The sequence below is a fragment of the Pectinophora gossypiella genome, chromosome 23 (assembly GCF_024362695.1).
Source record: "Pectinophora gossypiella chromosome 23, ilPecGoss1.1, whole genome shotgun sequence".
Classification (NCBI taxonomy): Eukaryota; Metazoa; Arthropoda; class Insecta; order Lepidoptera; family Gelechiidae; genus Pectinophora; species Pectinophora gossypiella.
The window spans coordinates 6,506,207-6,526,627 of NC_065426.1; the positions used below are offsets into that span (position 1 = coordinate 6,506,207).

At 37.9% G+C, this 20,421-nt stretch overlaps 1 protein-coding gene across 1 annotated transcript; it reads right to left on the bottom strand.

Annotated features, from left to right (window-relative positions):
- Window positions 1-559: 559 nt before the first annotated feature.
- Window positions 560-18,624, bottom strand: LOC126377557 (UBX domain-containing protein 6). Its single transcript, XM_050025354.1, has 10 exons — window positions 18,485-18,624; window positions 17,847-18,038; window positions 17,394-17,537; window positions 16,485-16,615; window positions 15,452-15,593; window positions 9,968-10,062; window positions 9,207-9,360; window positions 8,065-8,222; window positions 7,460-7,589; window positions 560-6,760 (listed from the first exon to the last, which is right to left on the bottom strand). The coding sequence occupies exons 2-10, from the start codon at window positions 17,955-17,957 to the stop codon at window positions 6,485-6,487; spliced, it is 1,341 nt and encodes a 446-aa protein (XP_049881311.1). The 5' UTR covers window positions 17,958-18,038; window positions 18,485-18,624; the 3' UTR covers window positions 560-6,484.
- Between the last annotated feature and the right edge of the window lie 1,797 nt (window positions 18,625-20,421).

Here is a 20,421-nt window from a genome sequence, read left to right on the forward strand (position 1 = left end):
ACGGGTGTCATTTTCGCAAATCAGAAACATTTAAGCACCTACAACTATTTTTTTAAAATAATTCACAAAATGTTATATGAGTTTTATTCATAAAATAATAATTTTGAAACATGCATAGCGCCCTCTATCGCCGCGGGCGCTTCCACGCATGCGATTAATCTTTCGAACGCCGGAACGCGGATCTCGACCAGACACAATGTAAAATCTATTGTGTCTGGTATCTCGGCATATGAGAGGTTAAGGGTCAAACCACATAATTATGCAGGCACCTCATCGTACTTTCCTATACTTCTATCTTTTTCAGTTACTCTACACCGTCATTTGGTAGAGCGAGAGATCAGAATCAACGTGACGATAGCGTACGGTCGTTCTCTCTTGATCTTGCAAATGACTGTTTTGAGCTCAACCCTTACTCACATTGGGCGATAAACAAGTTTGTAGCAAAAGTTCGTAGTAGTTATCCAGCAAAAGTTCGTCTGACCAGAGTTTCAGCGTACATTCTAAGATTCCTCATTCTGTTTTATAATTTAAGTGTTTGTTAAGAAATAAAACACATAAATATATAACGTGGCTTTAAATTTATTCGATGCAAGAACACCTCGATATACACATAATAAAAAGGTCTTAAATTACAATAAATTAATTAAAATTATTACTACACTTTGACAAAGAAACTGATTTTACAATATACCTTTTGAAAAATATAGGTATAGCCTTAGAAAACAAAAGTTTTGGTAGGGTTCTGCCCTAACAATAAAGACTTTCATAAGCAAACAATCTTAATCAACTCGTAAACCATATTTAATTGAGAAAAATCAAATGCGATGGGTACTTCAGTACGTTACATCGTGCAAAATACTTTAATAATATAAAAATAAACATTAACAGGCACTGCCGCGTCTGAATCAACATCTCAATAGTATTCTTACAATGTTCAACAACAGTTTAACTTCTCTAATGGTTTATTGTCTAAATATGATGTGATCCAGCCGATTTCGGCTACGGCGACTGCTTCAACTCCCGACGTTCATGTGCTCGCATGTGGCTTATATAGCCAATCTTATTGGAAAAGAATGAACTGCAGATTTATTTATTTATTTATGATGTGTTGAGAAAGATGGATGTAAAGTTATATCATCATCATTGGCCTCATACGTCTGTTTCAGACGATTTATGACGTTATAGTAGCATATAGTTAAGTTATATAGATAGTTAGTATTAGATGGCATGATTAGTATGGAGTACGCTCCATAAAGTTTTCATCTCGAGCTCCTCCGTGCTTCGGAAGGCACGTTAAGCCGTTGGTCCCGGCTGCATTAGCAGTCGTTAATAACCATCAATCCGCACTGGGCCCGCGTGATGATTTAAGGCCCGATCTCCCTATCCATCCGTAGGGAAGGCCCGTGCTCCAGCAGTGGAGACGTTAATGGGATGATGATGATGATGATGCTCCATACCCCCTCCGGGTGATAGAGGAGAGGCCTCTGCCCAGCATGTACATAGGCTGTTTATGTAGTATTAGATAGAACAGAATCAATCGGTCTTTTCTCGACTGATACATCACTATGCTGAACGTCACAACACTGGCTTGCGTACTTTGACAGATCTAAATCATACCGCACATTTAAGCTATTGTAAAATATTATCTTTATCGAAATTTTAAACTTAATTGTACTGAACTAATAATGTCTAATATTAGATACTTAAGAGGGCTTTCCTTCATACGTATACATTGTGTATTAATACTAGACAATAAACCTTCAGATGCACTTTTGCTAAACGAACACAAAATTGCTAGTCATAATCTTCGTAACACTGACATATTATAAACAAATAGACTCACATACACTTAGGAGTTTTTTTAAAAAAAGCGCCCGAACCTTGTTGTAAATACGTATACATTAAATTATAGATAGTGGCCCCGATTCCTACAGACACCTCCTAATTTCACTTTAAGTTATACCTGTCATTTTCTTATCCGCCGCAAAAGAAAGAGACAGATGATTGTCAGCTCTTAATTTTAGGAAGAATGAGTAAATTAATGAATAACCCGGGCGATTTAAAAAGGTATCTCGCTGGTATACAAACCGTTTGACGTGCGCTGTCAACTTAATTCTGTCGGGTTATTAGCCAAAGCAATTTTTTTAAATTTGTGCTTAAAATTGACATGTGTTCCATAAATTTTATGCTTGTCGATTACCCGTCCCTTTCCTTTTTGGCGGATAAGAAAATGACAGATATAACTTAAAATAAAATTAGATGGTGTTTACGGGAATTAGCACCAGTATAAGCCCATTCCCTCAGTTGAAGATGTTATTGCTGTTCAAATAAAGTGCAATATCAGTTGTACAGTGCTGTTACACGCCGTCGCTTGTAGCAATATACACCGCGGACACTTTTTACAGAGATACGACGGACCAAAAACAAGATGGGCGGATGTGGTCAAAAAGGACCTGTGTATGTGCAATGTCTCCGAGAACGACACGTCCGATAGAGCGAAGTGGAAAAGAAGTACGAAGAAGGCAGACCCCACCATCAGATGGGAATAATAAATGCCAAGGAGAGAGAGAGAGAGACACTTTTTACAGAGATAGGTTGTCTATTTGTTATAAGAGGTCTATGCTTTGTAACGAATATTATATTATACCAGGGGGCTTAAAATGGCCACATCGAAGCAATTCATCTAAGAAAGCAATATTGGAATTTGACATTTGCGCATATAAAAGTAAGTGCGCAATGCAAACAAATGTCAAATAGCAATATTGCTTTCTTAAATGAATTGCTTCGATGTTGCCATTTTAAACCGCCTGTATACATATAGATCAATTATCTTTGTTCTATATACAAATATGTATATTAACACTAAGTCATATCCACATAACATTATATAAATATTTTTGTGTATTTCTAACTTTTAAGATGCTGGAAGTTTTTAAAGTGATGGTGTTGTAAAGAAGATCGAGGAAATACCTATGCAAAGCCAAATATATTTTACCTAGCCATTCTACCTAGGTGTATACACAAAATTAGTAAGATGTTAAATTTTCTACAAATATTGGCAACCCTCATTCCTATGGTATTAAAAAATAACTCAATATGCGAAACACTTGTGTTGTAATTATTTTTTTCAAAAGCAAGTAACGCCTTTACTTTTTCCAAAAAAAAGGATCAATCCAAAAAAATACTTCTGTCATTTTTGTCAATAAATAAATTACAATAGCAATTAAAAATCATTGTGCAAAAGAATGTAGATTGCTAGTATTCCGCCCGCGACTTTATATGCACGGACTCCGGTTATCACGCGCTTTTTTCCATCCCCTTTTCATACCCTTACGGTGTGATTTACAGGGTAAAAACCTACGTTCTTTATGTCCCAAACTATGTCCATATCAAACTTCATCTAAATCGATTCAGCGGTTTAAGAGTGAAGAGGCAACAGACAGAGTTGCTTTCGAATTTATAACATTAGACTGGGTTACAGCCAATGGACGAAACAGAATTACAAATCACAAAACATATCTCACGTTTAATATATCACAATATTTATTTAACAGTCCATTTAGCATACATACATACATAAACTCACGCCCGTAATCCCTAATGGGGTGGGCAGAGCCACAAGTAATCAAAGACAACTTGCAGCCACTGTTGATACGATGTCGTAAGCTGGATATGATGAACCTTATGGTGATAAGGGATCAGCCTATCGCCCATAACATTAGTCCATCATGTTAGAGGACACAATCCCTCTGTCGGTTTTTTGTCGGTCCATTTAGCAAAACCTACAAATTCAATGTCAATGAGGGATCTTCCAGGCTACGTTCATCAAAAACAATACAGATGGCGTTGTACAGCTTTAACGTGATAATTACCTATTTACTCATTACTCGGGTACATAATTATTCCAAAATACAATGTTGAGGAGCTCGGTGGCGCAGCGATAAACGCGCTCGGTCTGCGATTGTAGAAGTTAAGCAACTTTCGCGACGGCCGGTTATAGGATGGGTGACCACAAATAAAAAAAAAGTTTTCATCTCGAGCTACTCCGTGCTTCGGAAGGCACGTTAAGCCGTTGGTCCCGGCTGCATTAGCAGTCGTTAATAACCATTAATCCGCACTGGGCCCGCGTGATGGTTTAAGGCCCGATCTCCCTATCCACCCATAGGGAAGGCCCGTGCCCCAGCAGTGGGGACGTTAATGGGCTGATGATGATGAGCAGATATTTAGATCACATGTACAGAATTATGTCGCTACCTATATTGCTTCTCTTTGTTTTGATCAGAATAATAATGGGTGGAAGATGTAATTGTGCCTGGGTGTAATGAAAAGGGTTATCATTTATACCCAAAAAACAAAGATAAGAAATTCATATAGCTGCTATCCATGAAATTAATAGGTTAGACGAAGAAAAATCTGGTTGGTTAAAAAGGCCACATCGAGGCAATTCACCTAATAAAGCAATATTGCTATTTGACGTTAGTGTGCATTGCGCACTCACTTTTATGTGCGCAAATGTCAAATTGCTTTTTAACCCCTCTGTACAGCGCCATCTATATTGTCTTTGAGTAACGTAGCCTGCAAAGCCCCTCATTCCTTCTCGTACATCAAAATGCGTTTATTTGTTAAGCATTGCGATAATGGAATAGTACCTAGTAATAAGCAAATGTTATTTTTGTTGCAAGTTTCTTTAACATTGTCGTATTGATAGAATAATGTATTCAAATTACCAACTAACCATTAGACAACTAAGGGCCATTCACTTTGGCAACTCTCAAAGCTTGATTCTTCAATAAAGTCGGACAGAATGTCCTTATAAAATCCAAACTCTTTTGTAACAATTGTGTCTGGAAATCTCGGCCACAAGAAGTTAAAAGACATAAATTCATGTAAAGTATTATTACAAGAAAATGCGTTACTATCTGGTTAGTACTAACTGTTACATTGGTTATAATGTTTGCAAGGATTCAATATATAACACACGTGTCTTGATATGTCTGTAAAAGAAGAAATTAACGATAAATTGATGGTGATTTTCCATTAGTTTTTCTACTACTATGTGGCTGGGTGGATAGCCAACCTCATCACCCGTGTGTCAAGGTTTATTATTGAGGTGCCAAACAACCCTTGACATGGCTCATTTAAAGACTTCTATTTTAATAATAGGCTCGCATATGACCACAATCTCACCTGATGGTAAGTGACGATGTGGTCTAAGGTGGATCACGCTTATCTAGCAAATTCCTATTCACTCCAGCCTTGAAGGCTCTCAGATTATGACGAGTTGGAAAAACAGACGACGGCAGACAGTTCCAGTTGCTGTTCGCATCAAAATGGAAGAGGCAAAACGCGCATGGTATATCTGTCGTGGCCAGATCGTAAAATTGATCACTTCATGATGTGGTCGACCATTTCATGAAATGGTCATGTTTCATGAAATGGCCAACTTAAGTTAACCAAATCGTTGAAACGTCAACGTTTAATGATATATCAATCAACGTTTGGCCATATTGTTAATGTAGGCGGTGTCCATGCTATGTGGTGTAATAAAAATGCGAATAGTCGATTAATTTCTTAAGTTCAAAATTATGTACCTATTCGATATGGAAAATTGAACAATAACATTGATTCGTCGATTATAATATCAATCAAGTTTTAAATATAATCGACACCAGCACCACTATCGGTGGATAATGTTACTAATTTTACGATATGATTGCCAACGTTTGGCCATATCATGAAGTAATCATGCATTTAGTTGCTCATATCGTCAAACGTTTTGTGTTCATTGATCTGGCCAAACTACATCATGATGTGGCCAACGAATGATATTCTATTTCATGAAATGTGACCATTTCATGAAATGATCGAGCACATCATGAAATGATCGATCACATCATGAAATGATCGAGCACATCATGAAATGATCAATTCTATGATCTGGCCACGACATATCCACAACATAAGGATGAAATGCCTGCCGACATCTAGTCGTCCGTAGATGGAATGGAGTGGGTGGAGTTAATTCGCCGACTACTTACTTATATCAGTAAGTAGTAATGTGCTTTCAGAAACACGCATTGTATTAGGTGCCTAATGGTTAGTTGATGGAACATCCGTATTTTAACATAATGAGTTAGGCCTGCCGCACTTTGGACACGTTTTCATATGATATAGACTTGTTTTTCCGTACGAACGCGCAGTAGCAATCCTAACCTTAAGAGCTTGGAGGTGAACTCTAGCATATTAAGGTCGCAGTCATACAGTGCATACGGCTTAAAGTCCCAACCTTCCAAGTACTATAGGAGCGCGCACACTGGATGCGAGTTTGACGTCATAGACCAGTAAAACTCGTACTTAAAGTGCGACTAGCCTTACATTACCGACATAGACGCGACAAATATCGCGGGCTTCGACCAATGCGTCAACAAGTAATCAACTTTTATTCTTGCAAACAAAAATCAACCTTTTAATAAAGTGAAAGTCTTTATACCTCTTGTACTAAGACCATCACTTCTGGCTTCAAAAATACATCTTTATTTGGACTGCTATTGATCTGTTCTATCACAGACGAGTGCCAAGCGAATGTGAGCACTGTTGCTGGTACTAATCTAAGGTCAATTAGTGTCTTATTTCCGTCTTCTTCTGGAATAAGTTTGTGTCCTGTTGGGGTGTTAAGTACGAACGGTAGATAGCTGTGTTCGAGGTTCTCTTGAACAAACTCGTGGATTTCATTGTAGCGTTCGTATACGGAGAATGTTCCCTGTAACGAAGAAAAATATATTTTCACAAGTAGAAGACAACCTCTGTGGCGTAGTGGCATAGAATAAAGAATAGAACGGACCATTTCCGCCCCGCACCAATTCGTACCCGTGCTCGTGCCAAAGTGTATTAAATTACCTCACCCCCTCTGGGTCTCACTTTACGGCTTCCAATACCGGAATCCCGGATGTTTTTCAGACATTTTCAATACCGGTATTGAAATATGTATTTCAGTATAAATGGCCGTAAGAGGAAGGGAGCGCGCTCGGATTGTCTGTCTCGCTCGCAATTACGCAAGTAACACACGGTGATAAAGAATTTTTTGTATGGAGTGACCGGGCTGTGGTAGTGGCAAGGCGCCATGACGTTTTTGTTTGAAAAAAATTCGCGTTTGCCCGCAATTTAGCATGATGGTAAATAACAAAATTATAATATATTGAGCACAACGGATACAAGATACAGATATAAGGACAACAGATACAGAAAGGCACAACACGCGGCATTATTGCTCATGCAGCAATTTCTTCCAGGGATCCTTTGGGTACAGGAAAATTTACATCTGTACGCAATACGCAATTAACACCTGGGACGTCATTTCAGAAAACTCTAACATAACAAATACTTTATTGCACACACAGGAAATAAAAGAGAAATGGAAAGAGTACAAAAAAAGAGTGAGAAGAGTACCAAGAAAAAGTACCTGTAACAATATTCCGTCTGGGAAGCGTACTCTAATAATGGCGAATTTGTATTTGCGCATCTCTCTCAGTTCATCCTTCTCTCTCATCGCCTTAGTGCGCAGCATTTGACTCCTTTCCGCCGCTTCGATCCTGAAATAATATACAATACAATGATGCTGATTCCTGTACACACCATCTAATTTTATTTTGTTATACCTGTCAAATTGGAAATGTCCTTAGAAAAGGTTCAGTAACATCTACTCTGAACCGGCGTGCGAAAACGACTGACGAAGCAACAGAAGTATAGATAAGTAGGATTGAAGCAAATGGAGTTCCATAGTCTCTGCTTACCCTACGTATGTACATACGTATGTATGTAAAAAGGCAACAAAGATCCAGTGGGTTAGTAATTAAAAGAAAAACTTGGTCTAAAAGTTAGTAAGTACTTACCAACTAACATGGATTTGATCCTTTGTGTAAGAACTTCTGTTCAAGTTCTGATGTGCTACGTGAAACGGGTATATTTCGAACACGAGTTGAAGGCGAGCGATTCAAAAATGAGGCCAGGATATAGGATAGGGGTAAATAATATTGGCCCCGATTCCTGCAGTATGTATGTACAAACCTTAATTGTTGTTCTCGTTTGATCTCCTCAGGCGATAGCGCGTAGAAGGATGGCGGTAGTTGCATCTTGGCAGCGGCTTGTGAAGGCAGCAGCACTTGAAGGTTCCTGTCTAACTCCAGTTGAATAGGCTCTGCTGTTCTCAGTGCCTCTATCAGTGACTGAAAGAAGACATAAGCCTAGGTTACACAGTGCGAGCTAACATGCGAGCTGACCGAGTCAGCTATTGAGGTGCAGCTACTACGCACGTGTGACCGCATCATACGAGTTACTGTCATGTGCGAGTGGGACAGTTGCTCGCGTTCGAGTTACTTCAAAATTTTTTGTTTTTACTCGCTACTTGCCTTCCCCCACCACACCACTCGCACGCCGCTCGGTCGTCAACTCGCGCGATTTTGCGAAATGACAGTAGCTGGTACGCTCGGGCCCACGCCGGGTACAGTGTTTCTTGTTTGGGCGACATGATACAAACGAATTATACGAGTACACAGGCACAGTAGCTGTCTATTATCACATCAGCTGCTCGCATTGTGTAACCTAACGTATAAGCTTACGAGTATATAACCTAAACTCAAGTCTTTTCTATTCAGGGTGTTAGTGACACCGTATATCTACTGAGGGGGATGACTCACTTCAGATTCTGAGTTAATATCAAGTCTTCTATCGTGTGGGTTATGAGGTGGATTACCAAACCCATCAACCCTGGTGTCAGGGTTACTATTGAGCCCTGACATGGCTCATGTAACTACTACTAACTTACATCAGTAAGTAGTATCCGGGATCAACGGCTTAACGTTCCGAAGCACGGATCATCTTTTTTCAGACAATCAAGTGATCAGCCTGTAATGTCCTATAACCAAACTAGGGATCACAAAGTGATTTTCGTGATGTGTCCCCACCGGGATTTCAACCCGGGACCTCCGGATCGTGAGCCTGACGCTCAAACCACTGGACCACGGAGGCCGTTAAATATCAAGTGGAATTCTCCGTCACAAAATCCATGATATTTTTGGGATTTTTTAATACTATTGTATTAACCTATCGACTATTTAGATACCCTATAGGTACTATTTTTTTAATTCGACAATCTATCGATAGGTCACACTATTATAAACTGTTTCTTAAATTTATCAAACTGTACTCACGGTCAAACTCTCAATAGAAGGCACGTTAGCGGCGTCGAAGACTAAGTAATCCTCATCGACGCCCTCTGCGTTGGCAATCTTTTGTTGTGTGAACCCTGCTGCTAGAAGCAGCTCCATCGCTCCTTCTATGGGTTGTACTCGCTCGCAGAACGCCCTAGAAGCAATTGGTACTTTATACAGGTGCTAGTGACATCGTAACGAAAACTTTAAAGGATGATTCAGACTATGATTCTGAGTTGATGTCAAGTGGAATTTTCCGTCGCAAAAGTATAGAACTGAAAATATTTAAAAAATAAAAAACAATTTTTTTAGTGAATCATGGTCTGAATCATCCTAGTATTTGTTACGGTGTCAGTAATACCCATTTGTACGGGTTGTAAGTGACATCGTAATGAATACTGAGAGAGATGATTTAGCTCAGTATTCTAAATTAGTATAAAGTGGAATTTTCCATCGCAAAAGCATATAATTAAAAAAGAACTTAAAAAAGTCATGAATTTTGCGACGGAAAATTCCACTTGATATTAACTCAGAATCATGGTCTGAATCCGTCTCCCTTAGTCCTTAGTTATTACGTAAGAGTAATATAAAGTTCCAATTATAGCAGAGAACCAGTTTCCAATCGATTATCCGAACGTAAGTTTGTGCTTAGGCAAAGTCACAAAGATAAAAATGTTGATTTGAAATTCTTGTCAAGCCGGGACGAGAGTGTTAACCATTACACCATCGGGTTCTTTATCATGTCCATGCGAAAACCTCACCTGTTAGACATTCTAATCTTCTGATACTTCTCCTCTTCGGGATAAGTGACAATGTTTTCTAGATACTTGCATAGCGTCTCCACACACGTGTCCACCTGCGAAATAACACTTGTACAAATATATACGTAGATGTGTCCTGTCTACATCACTCACTTGTTCAAATATTCAACAAAATATGCTCACGGCTACATCCATCGCAAGATGAACTAAGTACCCACGCCTCACCGAGCTTTATGTTAGACCAACGTGGTAGGTAAACTAATTACAACGCAAAAGGGGGCGGCTCAAGAAGACCTGGCGACGCTCGGTTAATCGAGAGTTGAAAACTCGGCATGTCATGGGAGCAAGTTACATGGGCTGCAAAAGATCGCGAGGAGTGGAAATCTGTTATTCGAGCCCTACAATAAATATATAAAAGGCTTAGAAGACGAAGAACGTGGTAGGTGGTCGAATATTATTAATTAATAACACAAGCTACTCAATGGTGCTGATACATCTTATTTTAAGTTATACCTGTTATTTCTTAATCCGTCGAAAAGGAAATAGACGGATGATAATTGTTAATTAAAAAAATATCCCGAAATGAGAACCTCCTACTTTTTTGAATTCGGTTAAAAATGAATGAGTAAATGAAACAATAGGCCGGAAAGAAACAAATAGGAATAGAGACCTCGTTGGTTACTTGTTTAGTTTTCCTGATATGTATTCATTATTTAATAGTTAACTAATGAACATTCTATCACCAGTTAACGGTCAACCTTAAGAATACAATGGTGCTAATTCCTGTAAATACCATCTAATTTTATTTTAAGTTATATCTGTCATTTTCTTATCCGCCGAAAAGGAAAGGGACGGGTAATTGACAAGCATAAAATTTATGGAACACACGTCAATTTTAAGCACAAATCTAAACCAACCGTCTAAAAATTTTACATCAGTCAATAACCCGACACATTCATTTACTCATTCTTTCTAAAATTAAGAGCTGTGAATCATCCGTCCCTTTCCTTTTCGACGGATATGAAAATGACGGATATAACTTAAAATAAAATTAGGCGGTGTTTGCAGGAATCGGGGCCAATACTAATATACAGGGTGTTAGTGACATCGTAACGAAAAAAAAAATGGAACGCCTATTTTATTGTACTAAAAATGATGGTGGGTGTTTTTCTTGTCGCAAATGTTTAATTAAGATTTTCAATTTTTACTGTGCCGCAATGTAAGTCGAACAACGCGCCACACAGACGCTAAACTTACGCGCGGCTACGTTACGCGTGCGTGATACGATGTTGATATCTAGGTAGGAGTTTTCATTCTCTTGTATTTAGATGCTTAGTGGTTCAACGTTTAAAAATGTTGTTTGTTGAATTAGAACACCTACTGCCACGATTTTTCACGCACGGTACCTACCTACCAGTTATTAAAACGTTCCTAACTTATTAACAATAAAAACCCTACTCTTGCCTTACCTTAATTGTTATTCCTTCGGATGAAGTACCTAGGTAGGTACCCTAGAACATGTCACGTCACGTAGGTATGCAACATCGCGTTTCCTCCGCGGTAGGTAGGTATCACACGCACTCACAAACACAACACCTTGCTCTTTAATAAACATCAACAATCTTCCATACTTTTGCGCAGTAAATGGTCTATGATCTATCATCATAGTCGACACTACTCATTTACAGAATGAAACAAACACTCACAAACACGAAAAAAATATCCTCGAAAAACATCACGCGATTCGGGTCAAGCTTAGTATTCGACTGAGCGGAAGCGCGCGGCGGCGTTAGCGCAAAGCATCAAAGGCGCCGACTAAGGGCGCCGACGACGCACCGGCCGCGGCCGAGTCGAGCTGACGACTAGAGAGAGAGAGAGAAGTATGTTTATGGTGCAAGTGACAGAGAAAGAAATAGTATCTGTTCGTATGCCTACTTTATTGGCGAGCGTTGCCCTTGACCCGTGCGCCGGCTATTCACCTGCGCATAGCTGAAGTTGTAGATACGTTATTATTATTATTGATGACATTGATAAAATTTAATAATTAGTAATTTTTATTTGTTTATTTTAAATGTGCGTTCTATGCAGCTTAAACCACAATATGGGACTGAAAAAAATCTAATTTTTTTATGAATTTGGCGACAGGAAACTTCACTTGATACCTATCAACTCAAAGAAATACCTAGTATCTGTTCGTAATGCCTACTTTATTGGCGCGCGTTGCCCTTGATCCGTGAGGCTATTCACGTCCGAGTATCCATCAAGACAGATCAAACAAGCCCTAACTCGGAGGTCTTGCGTCCCAGGATCCTTTAATTATGTCTTAGAACCTTCTTGGCCTATGTGGTCCAGTGGTTGAGCGATGGGATGCGGAGGGTCCGGGTTCGTATTCCGGTGGGGACATATCACAAAAATCTGTTTATAAGGCCTTTGGTTGGGACGTTACAGGCTGATCACCTGATTGTCCGAAAGTAAAATGATCCGTGCTTCGGAAGGTACGTTAAGTCGTTGCTCCCGTCTACTAGGTACTTATGTAAGCACGTAGCCGTTACATGAATATTGTACACAGAACAGGATAGGTTTAATTAGTTCTTTACTGATGATTTAACAATGAGATTTAAAACCACGAATAACTTAGTACTTAGTACCTCGGTACCAACATGTAACAAGAAAAATAAGATCACTCCTCTCGGACAATTTTTTTCTTTGAACATGCCGACATTGCCTACGCGGCGGAGTTGCCGAACTATCGATAGGTAGATTATCAATTGTTGAACTTGAAAATTGTCTAAACTATCGAAAGTAGTGATAGTACATTTAGATCGATACTAGCGATAGTACCGATAGGTCTTGCTTTGTAATAATAATGGGTATTGATCTAAAAGATCTATCGATAGGTACCTACTATTGGTTTTTTTTTAACTAGGTATCGATAGAATATCGATAGGCAACACTCTGGCGGAGTGTCCGCCCAATTCTAGACGCGATCTCGCTCGATTTTTGTGTAGCGAGGTTTTGCGTAGGTACTTACATACTAAGTTGGTGGATGGTTGACATAGTAGGTAACTAATTACCTAATCTGTGGTGGTTGTGTTAGTTGGTTGTTAGTTATTCTAATGACAACAAAGAATACAATTATTTACTGTTTCAACTGTTTTAGGTAGATAATGGCCCCGATTCCTATGAGTAAATGAATGAATAACCCGGTCGAATTAAAAAGGTATCTCGCTGGTATGCAAACCGTTTGACGTGTGCTGTCAACTTAATTCTGTCGGTTGTTTTAGATTTCTGCTTAAAATTGACGTGTATTCCATAAATTTTATGCCTGTTGATTATCCGTCCATTTAAGAATAAGAATAAAATAAATTTATAAATTTACGATAGACAGAGAAAGAAATAGGATCGGTTCGTAGTGCCTACTTTGTAGGCCGCGCCGCCGCCGCGCCGCCGCCGGCGTGCGGCGCGGGGCGCGCGGAGCGGGGCGTGCGGAGCGGGGCGCGCGGAGCGGGGCGCGCGGCGCGCGGTGCGTGTGGTCGTTGACCCGTTCGAGCAGCTGTTGTCTCCATTACATCGAAAATTTTCGATAATTTGTCATTATTGTTTTTTTTATTGAAATTTGGGTTCTATGCAGCTAAAAGCACAATATGGAATTGAAAATAATTAAAAACAAAACTCAAAATTTTATGAATTTTGCGACGGAAAATTCCACTAGATATTAACTCAGAATCATGGTCTGAATCATCCCTCTCAGTATTCGTTACGATGTCACTAACACCCAGTATTTTATTACACAACATACAAATCAAGTTTTACACACATGGACCAAAGATACAGTACAATTTGGTGGCCTTATTGCTAAGCAGCAAGTTCCAGTGGCAAGAAAACATAACTTGCTTTGAAACTTGTTAAATGTAACGCTTCAACTATTTGATTATAGATGCCCAGCTATATTTATCATACAGGATAATAAGTTATGTAGTCATACCTACATAATATTTATTTACGCAAAAGCTAGACTTAAAAAAATCATATACCGAAAATCACAATCATTCAACACACTTGTTGAAAGTCAATTTAACATTTTTGAATCTACGTCATTTCGCAAGGTGTTATGTCTGAGAAGAAATTACATGAAACTGCAACAGCAATACATCTTTTAAATCAATGTAAGTATACATTACAAGTTATAATAACTAGAGGAATAGATTTATTACCCCATTTAATGTAGCATGATTAGAATGATAGCAGGGCAGAGATATATACACCGCCTGGTGCGAAAGAGTCGAAAGATGTCATATTATTATAAAATGTAGGAGTTGCATAATTCAAAACAAATTCCTATTCCTCTAGGAATTGGAACGATATTAAAATTCATAAGACGTGTACCAAAGGCCGTCCGTTTGATTATTGTATAAATTAATATGAGCATCTTATGACTGTCGAGTTGATGTTCTTTACAGTGCTTCTATTTTCCTAATGTCTCTCGCCTCGCCTTTCCGAATACAAGCGACTGCTAATTTACTTCCTTTATTATTATTTTTATGATTTTGGTTTGTTTTTCTTTTTTTTTTATTAATGATTTTTGATCTCGGTTTTTTTCTTTTTTCTGTGTATTGATTTCCGTGTGGTTTCTGTCCTGTATTGAATGTAATGTACCTGTCTGTCTGTGGTGTCCGGCAGTAATAAATGTTTCTTTCTTTCTTTAATTTTCATGATTTATTTTAAATCAGAATTTGGATTCAGAACTATATCATAAATATATCATTACCTATGCTTTATACGCAAAATTATAATCTGTGACCGCATAGTACATCATATGATGGATAATTCATAGGATTTAGTGTAGAAGTGACTGAGGATTGTCTATTAGGTATCAAGTAAATAAATGTACAACAAAGTCAGCTCTGTCAGTGTTTGGGCTAAACTTGAAAACTTTTGAATTAATCTTGTAGACTATATTATAATTAAGTAAATTATTAAGTAGGTATGTAAGCAAAGATTATAATACACAGCAGGCTGGCAAAGAAAGACCTACAAGGACGAACTATAACCAAATTAGGGATGTCCTTAGAGGTTTAGTACTATCTACTCTTAACCGGCATGCGTTTATGACATGATATGCCTCAGTGGTCCAGTGGTTAGAGCGTTAGGCTCACGATCTGGAGGTCCGGGTTCAATTCCCGATGCGGACAATGTCGATATCACTTTGTGATTGTCCTTTGTTTGGTAAGGACTTTTCAGGCTTGAATCACCTGATTGTCCGAAAAAGAAAGATGATTCCGAGCTTCGGAAGGCACGTTAAGCCGTTGGTCCCGGCTATTAGCCGTAAAAACATCTCTACCAACCCGCATTGGAGCAGCGTGGTGGAGATGTTCCATACCCCCTCCGTATGATTGAGGGGAGGCCCAGCAGTGGGACGTATATAGGCGTGAAGGAAGCAAGAGAAGTACTTATGAGCTAATCAAATTAAAATAGTATGAATACCTTTTCTCTGTTACTGTTGCATGATTGTATGATGAGACAGGCAGTCAGTCCTCTCTCTTCTTCCAGCTGCTCATAGAGAAAACTCTTGATGTTCTTCTTCCACTCGTCTCTTGGTAGGATATCATTGCTTATTATTGGACATCTGAAAATATTAGGGTATTTTATAAGATTTTTTAGGTGTCAAATATATAATAATATGTATTCACAAAAAATCTGTGGATATGTAAATTTAATTAACCTATATTTAGGAAAGTCCATTATATTTATCCAATAAGACTGACTGGTTGAATAGCAACGATGATACCTACTAATATTGATAATATGACTATTCCTTATTAAATAGTCTATTGTTTTAATACATACTTAAGCCATGTCTCCTCTGGGCGGCATTATGTCGAGTGACATTATGTCATACATAGTAAATACAACCGCCTTATAGTGAAACCACATAAGCGCCTATTTGAAAATTCACATTCTGATGTGATTTTCTTCAATAAAACAATGTTTTTTTTTAATTGGTAAAAATTGAGACCACAAATTAATTGGATTGAAATTATCTTGTCTATTGCGAGGACTTGTTAACTAAAATCACCAGCAAATGTGATTTTTCAAAAAAGCTTAGGTTTTCACTTCTTCTCTTCTATCGTGTGGGTTGTGAGGTGGAGTACCAACCTCATCAACCCTGGCGTCAGGGTTACTATTGAGCCGCCAAAGGCCCCTGACAAGGCTCATATAACGACTACTTACTTACTTACATCAGTAACTAGTAATTGGGACCAACAGCTTAACGTGCCTTCCGAAGCACGGATCATCTTAGGTTTTCACTATAAAGTGACGATATGTATGTGTGTGATATTGCGAGGATATATTAACCAAAATCACCTGCAAATGTGATTTTTCAAAATCATGTCAGCTCCACATGGTTTTCATTATAAGGTGACAATTATGTATGTGTGTGAATCTGTTTTCAGGGTGTGTATGACTGTTTGTGTGTTTACAATGTTCTATTATGTGAATAAATGAATGTACAAACTTGAAATATACACCAGCGGCAGCAAAATTTCTAGGCAGGTCCATTTCCTGTTCCCTCTCTTTGGTGTCTGTGTTGGGTGCTGAGGTGGATGCCTGTGCTCTTTCGTTTTCTAGTTCTTTCTTAACCTGAGCCTGGGAACAAAACATAACAGCGTCACGCCTACATCCGCGAAGGGATTGACGGAAGTGTATAATATGCATAGATTTAAATCTGGAAACTGTTTTCTGATCCCAGGATTTTGGGATTTTACATTGACAATATTATATTATAAAAAAGTTGCTGGTTAGTGGATGGTTGGTGGGTTGATGGTTGTTGTTGAAAGTTGATGGTAGGGCTGGCAGAGGAAGACCGAGAAGGACTTACGATGACCAAATTGGAGATGTCCTTAGAAAAGGTTTAATACGATCTACTCTGAACCGGCGTGCGTGTATGAAGCGATTGATGAATGTGGAGGAAGTAAGAGAAGTGTCAATTACAAAGTAAAAAAATCGTAATTTCAAATGGAATTTTATAGTCTTTGCTTATCCCGGTCGGAAATAGACGTGAGTTATGAATGTATGTAAAAAATTTTACGAGAAAAACGGACACATGTTAAGAGAAAAAACAATAAAGTGGACCAATCTTATCACAAACTGGACCCCATGAAACAACGCCAAAAGGAAAAGAGGCCGACAGATGCAAAGATGGTCAGACGATCTGAAGGAAATAGCGGGCCCACTATGGCTAAGAGGAAGAAATAGAGATACATGGAAATCGCTAGAGGAGGCCTTTGTGTCGAAAGGACGCACTACACAGGGGACTGTTAGTACTTAAGTTATATTCAGTTATTTTATCATTGTAAACCTGTCTTATGTTTAGTTAAATAAAAGGCTTTGAAATTGGAATTGAAAAGAAAATTTTAAGGTTTACCTGTATGGCGGCAAGTGAAGTGTTGAACTTAGGGTTCTCTCTCTTCTGGTGGAGCCGAGCGAGTGCCGCTTCAGCGGCCACCTTACTCTCCTCAGTCGGCCCAGAGCGCTTTGACCCCATTGGTTGCTCCCTCTTTGAGGTTACCTGGTGGAAAATTCATAAAAAGAAATGTTAGTACATAGATTTTATAGTTTATTATGATATTTTTGACTCACTATTAGGCACCTATACAACTTTATTAAAGTACGTAAAGAAGCTATTCCATGTCTTTCCTGGTCAAAATAATTGTTATTTTTTTAAGGTTCCAGGTTAGCCAAGAATCAAATTAGGATATTATAGGTATGTATTTTAAATAAAATGTAACAAGACAGTGTATTATAGGTAAGAATGTGGATGATATATAGATTCTATTTAATAACAGTTAAGTAAATAATAATAAAATAAATATCTTACCGAGGACTGACTGCTGATAGCGGACTCGCTCAGCTTGTGCCCAGGCCCAGCCATCTTGAATTTGGCATCCACCTTCTTCTTTTGAAAAAACTTTTTAATTTTATCCGCCATGTTAAATCCTTGGAGTATGTTCCTTAGGCAGTTTAAGTTTAGATACACTTTCTTTCAATTGTTCAATTGTTGCTGAAGTTGCTACAAACACAAAGATAAATAAGAATGTCAGATAAATAAAACAAGACAGATATGTTATCTTGAATATTTTCAAGGTATGAGAGAGGTATGACTCATAAATCAATATTAGGTAGCAAGATTTGTTTACGAATAAATTACCTACTTAATCTGTTTGGAGATAGAAATGCATATGTGTAATTACTAAAGCTATTAGGACATTTAATAAGTTTTTAATTAGATTAAGTAAAAGTAATGACATTAAGACACTTAAAACACTGGTCATTAAAACTTATTACCTTTGAGAACATAGAATCAAGAGGCTAATGCCTACTATAACAGCTGGTTATGTAGAAAATATATACCTATTATCAATAAACAGCTAAAAACGCGCACTAAATAAATATGAGAAGTATTTACAATATCAAGGGCATCGCGTTCGATGAAAGTAATACACAAAACTGACTCACCCGGCTTCATAAACCTCTCGCATATACGTTTTCCGTACACTCGCCACGAAATGAAAATCAATAACAGTGTAAAGAGAAGTATCAGGAAAAATGTCTTCAGCAGCAGTAATTGAAACTCATTGAAGTAAAATACCGCAGCCAAGTCCTCATAAAACGATAATTCACCAAAACTAATCAGGGATTTTGGAAAATTTTCGATGGGCAACGATGACACACAAGACTCAAAAAAGTCGCTTGCGAAGGCTAAAGTATCTTCGATCTGAAGATACAAAGCCTCGTAAAGGGTGGAATTGAAAACAGCGTTGTCGAATAAAGACATCACACGAGACAATTTCAGTTTTTAGTGGAAATAATTTGCAAAATAAAATCGGGAAACTGTAATGCACGACCATGATAAAGCCCAACCGAGTAATGTACATCCAAATATTCCGTGACCATATGTACACGGATTATCATCGCGTACATTCCGTGGCTGCGAATTAACACCTTGGACAAAAGCGACACAAGGTGATAAAGCCCATCCAAATATTCCGTGTACACTTCCTCCTATTGGTCGATCTCGCTCGTCGCCTATTGGTTAATTGATCAATCTATTATTTGTGGTTGTGCTACGTTTACACGCAGTAGGAATGTACTCTATTAAGATATAGCGAGAGAAACGGTGTCAAACAGGCTTGTTGGTAACCTCGTTTGTTTTTTATTCTATTTTTATACGTTTAAATAAATGTACGAACAAACGAAGAGCCGTTAACTTTTATCACAGTATGTTAGTATATCCTAATAAACAGTTTATAAAAAAAAGTCTGGAGGTTTGAAAGTTGTTTTATCAAAATGTTTGTCAGGACTTAAAGTTTGTGGACAGGAGCCATGCTTACCAGCTGTTCACGTTTACAATAATACATAAACTCAGTCCCGTGCACAATCCTTTGTGGGGTAATTAAATTAGAACCATTTGTTATAAGACAATTTTTGATACAAATCTTAAGTCAGATATGGTTGCCCAATCCGTAAGCCAGGAAAATACCCGAGAAGACAGGCAATTGAAGATATTCTACATTTTTGTATAAATTGACCGGTAGATTAACAAGGATTGGTTATGTAGATAATGGATTGGTTAACAAACCATTCCCTCATACTAGACTCTTTTTGTCAGAAAGAACCCAAAATCATAATTGCCCAGTCCATATGACCCAAAGTCAGGAATAACACAATTTCGCTGGCAACTGAAAATATTCTATAATTATTTTTACAAGACTAATAAGGATTGGTTATGTGATAATAGATTGGTTAATAAACCATCACCCGACATGGGTTAAGTCTTGAAACCTGGCCATATAATATAATACAAAATAAAATGAAAGTCCAGTCATTTCAGTAGGTAATTAAATTTACACATTTGAAACAGTTTATTTTAATATTTTATAATTACTTTTATAAGAGCATATTTATATATTTATACCACAGACCAAGTAGAGATGCTACGCACTAGACGGTAATGTTCCATAGTAAAAAAATTGCTCTGTGGAAACTGCTCTTATAGAACATGACAGCTCTTTTTTTAAATTGAATTATATGCCTTGGAAGTTAGTAGCTTTGGTTGGTAGCAATTTTAGCCTTTTTCAGCCTAAATCGCCTCCCCTTTTCACCCTATAAAATTTATTTATTATCAATTGGAAGGGGAATTTGAATATGATGAGTAGTGCTATTTATTATTTTATTTTAGGCAATTATTTTGATGTTGTTTCACTTTCCATATTTATCTACAGATAGAACACAAAAAAAATAATTCCCTCAACAGAATGGACTAGGTATGGGTGTGGCGTTGTAGGATGTTTATTTGTTTCTGTCGATTTAGAGCTGTTGTGAGGTTATTATTATTTTTTTACTTTGTGTTTCTTATTTCAGATGCACCCATTTACTCCATTCCTCGACGCCCT

Bases quoted from the DNA above. Each gene is read 5' to 3' on its own strand.
- LOC126377557 (XM_050025354.1), bottom strand. From the start codon at position 17,957: ATGGCGGATAAAATTAAAAAGTTTTTTCAAAAGAAGAAGGTGGATGCC. The intron at 16,616-17,393 runs GTAAACCTTAAA...TTTTGTTCCCAG, and splicing joins CTTCACTTGCCGCCATACAG to GCTCAGGTTAAGAAAGAACT. The intron at 15,594-16,484 runs GTTTGTACATTC...TAATATTTTCAG, and splicing joins GCCGCTGGTGTATATTTCAA to ATGTCCAATAATAAGCAATG.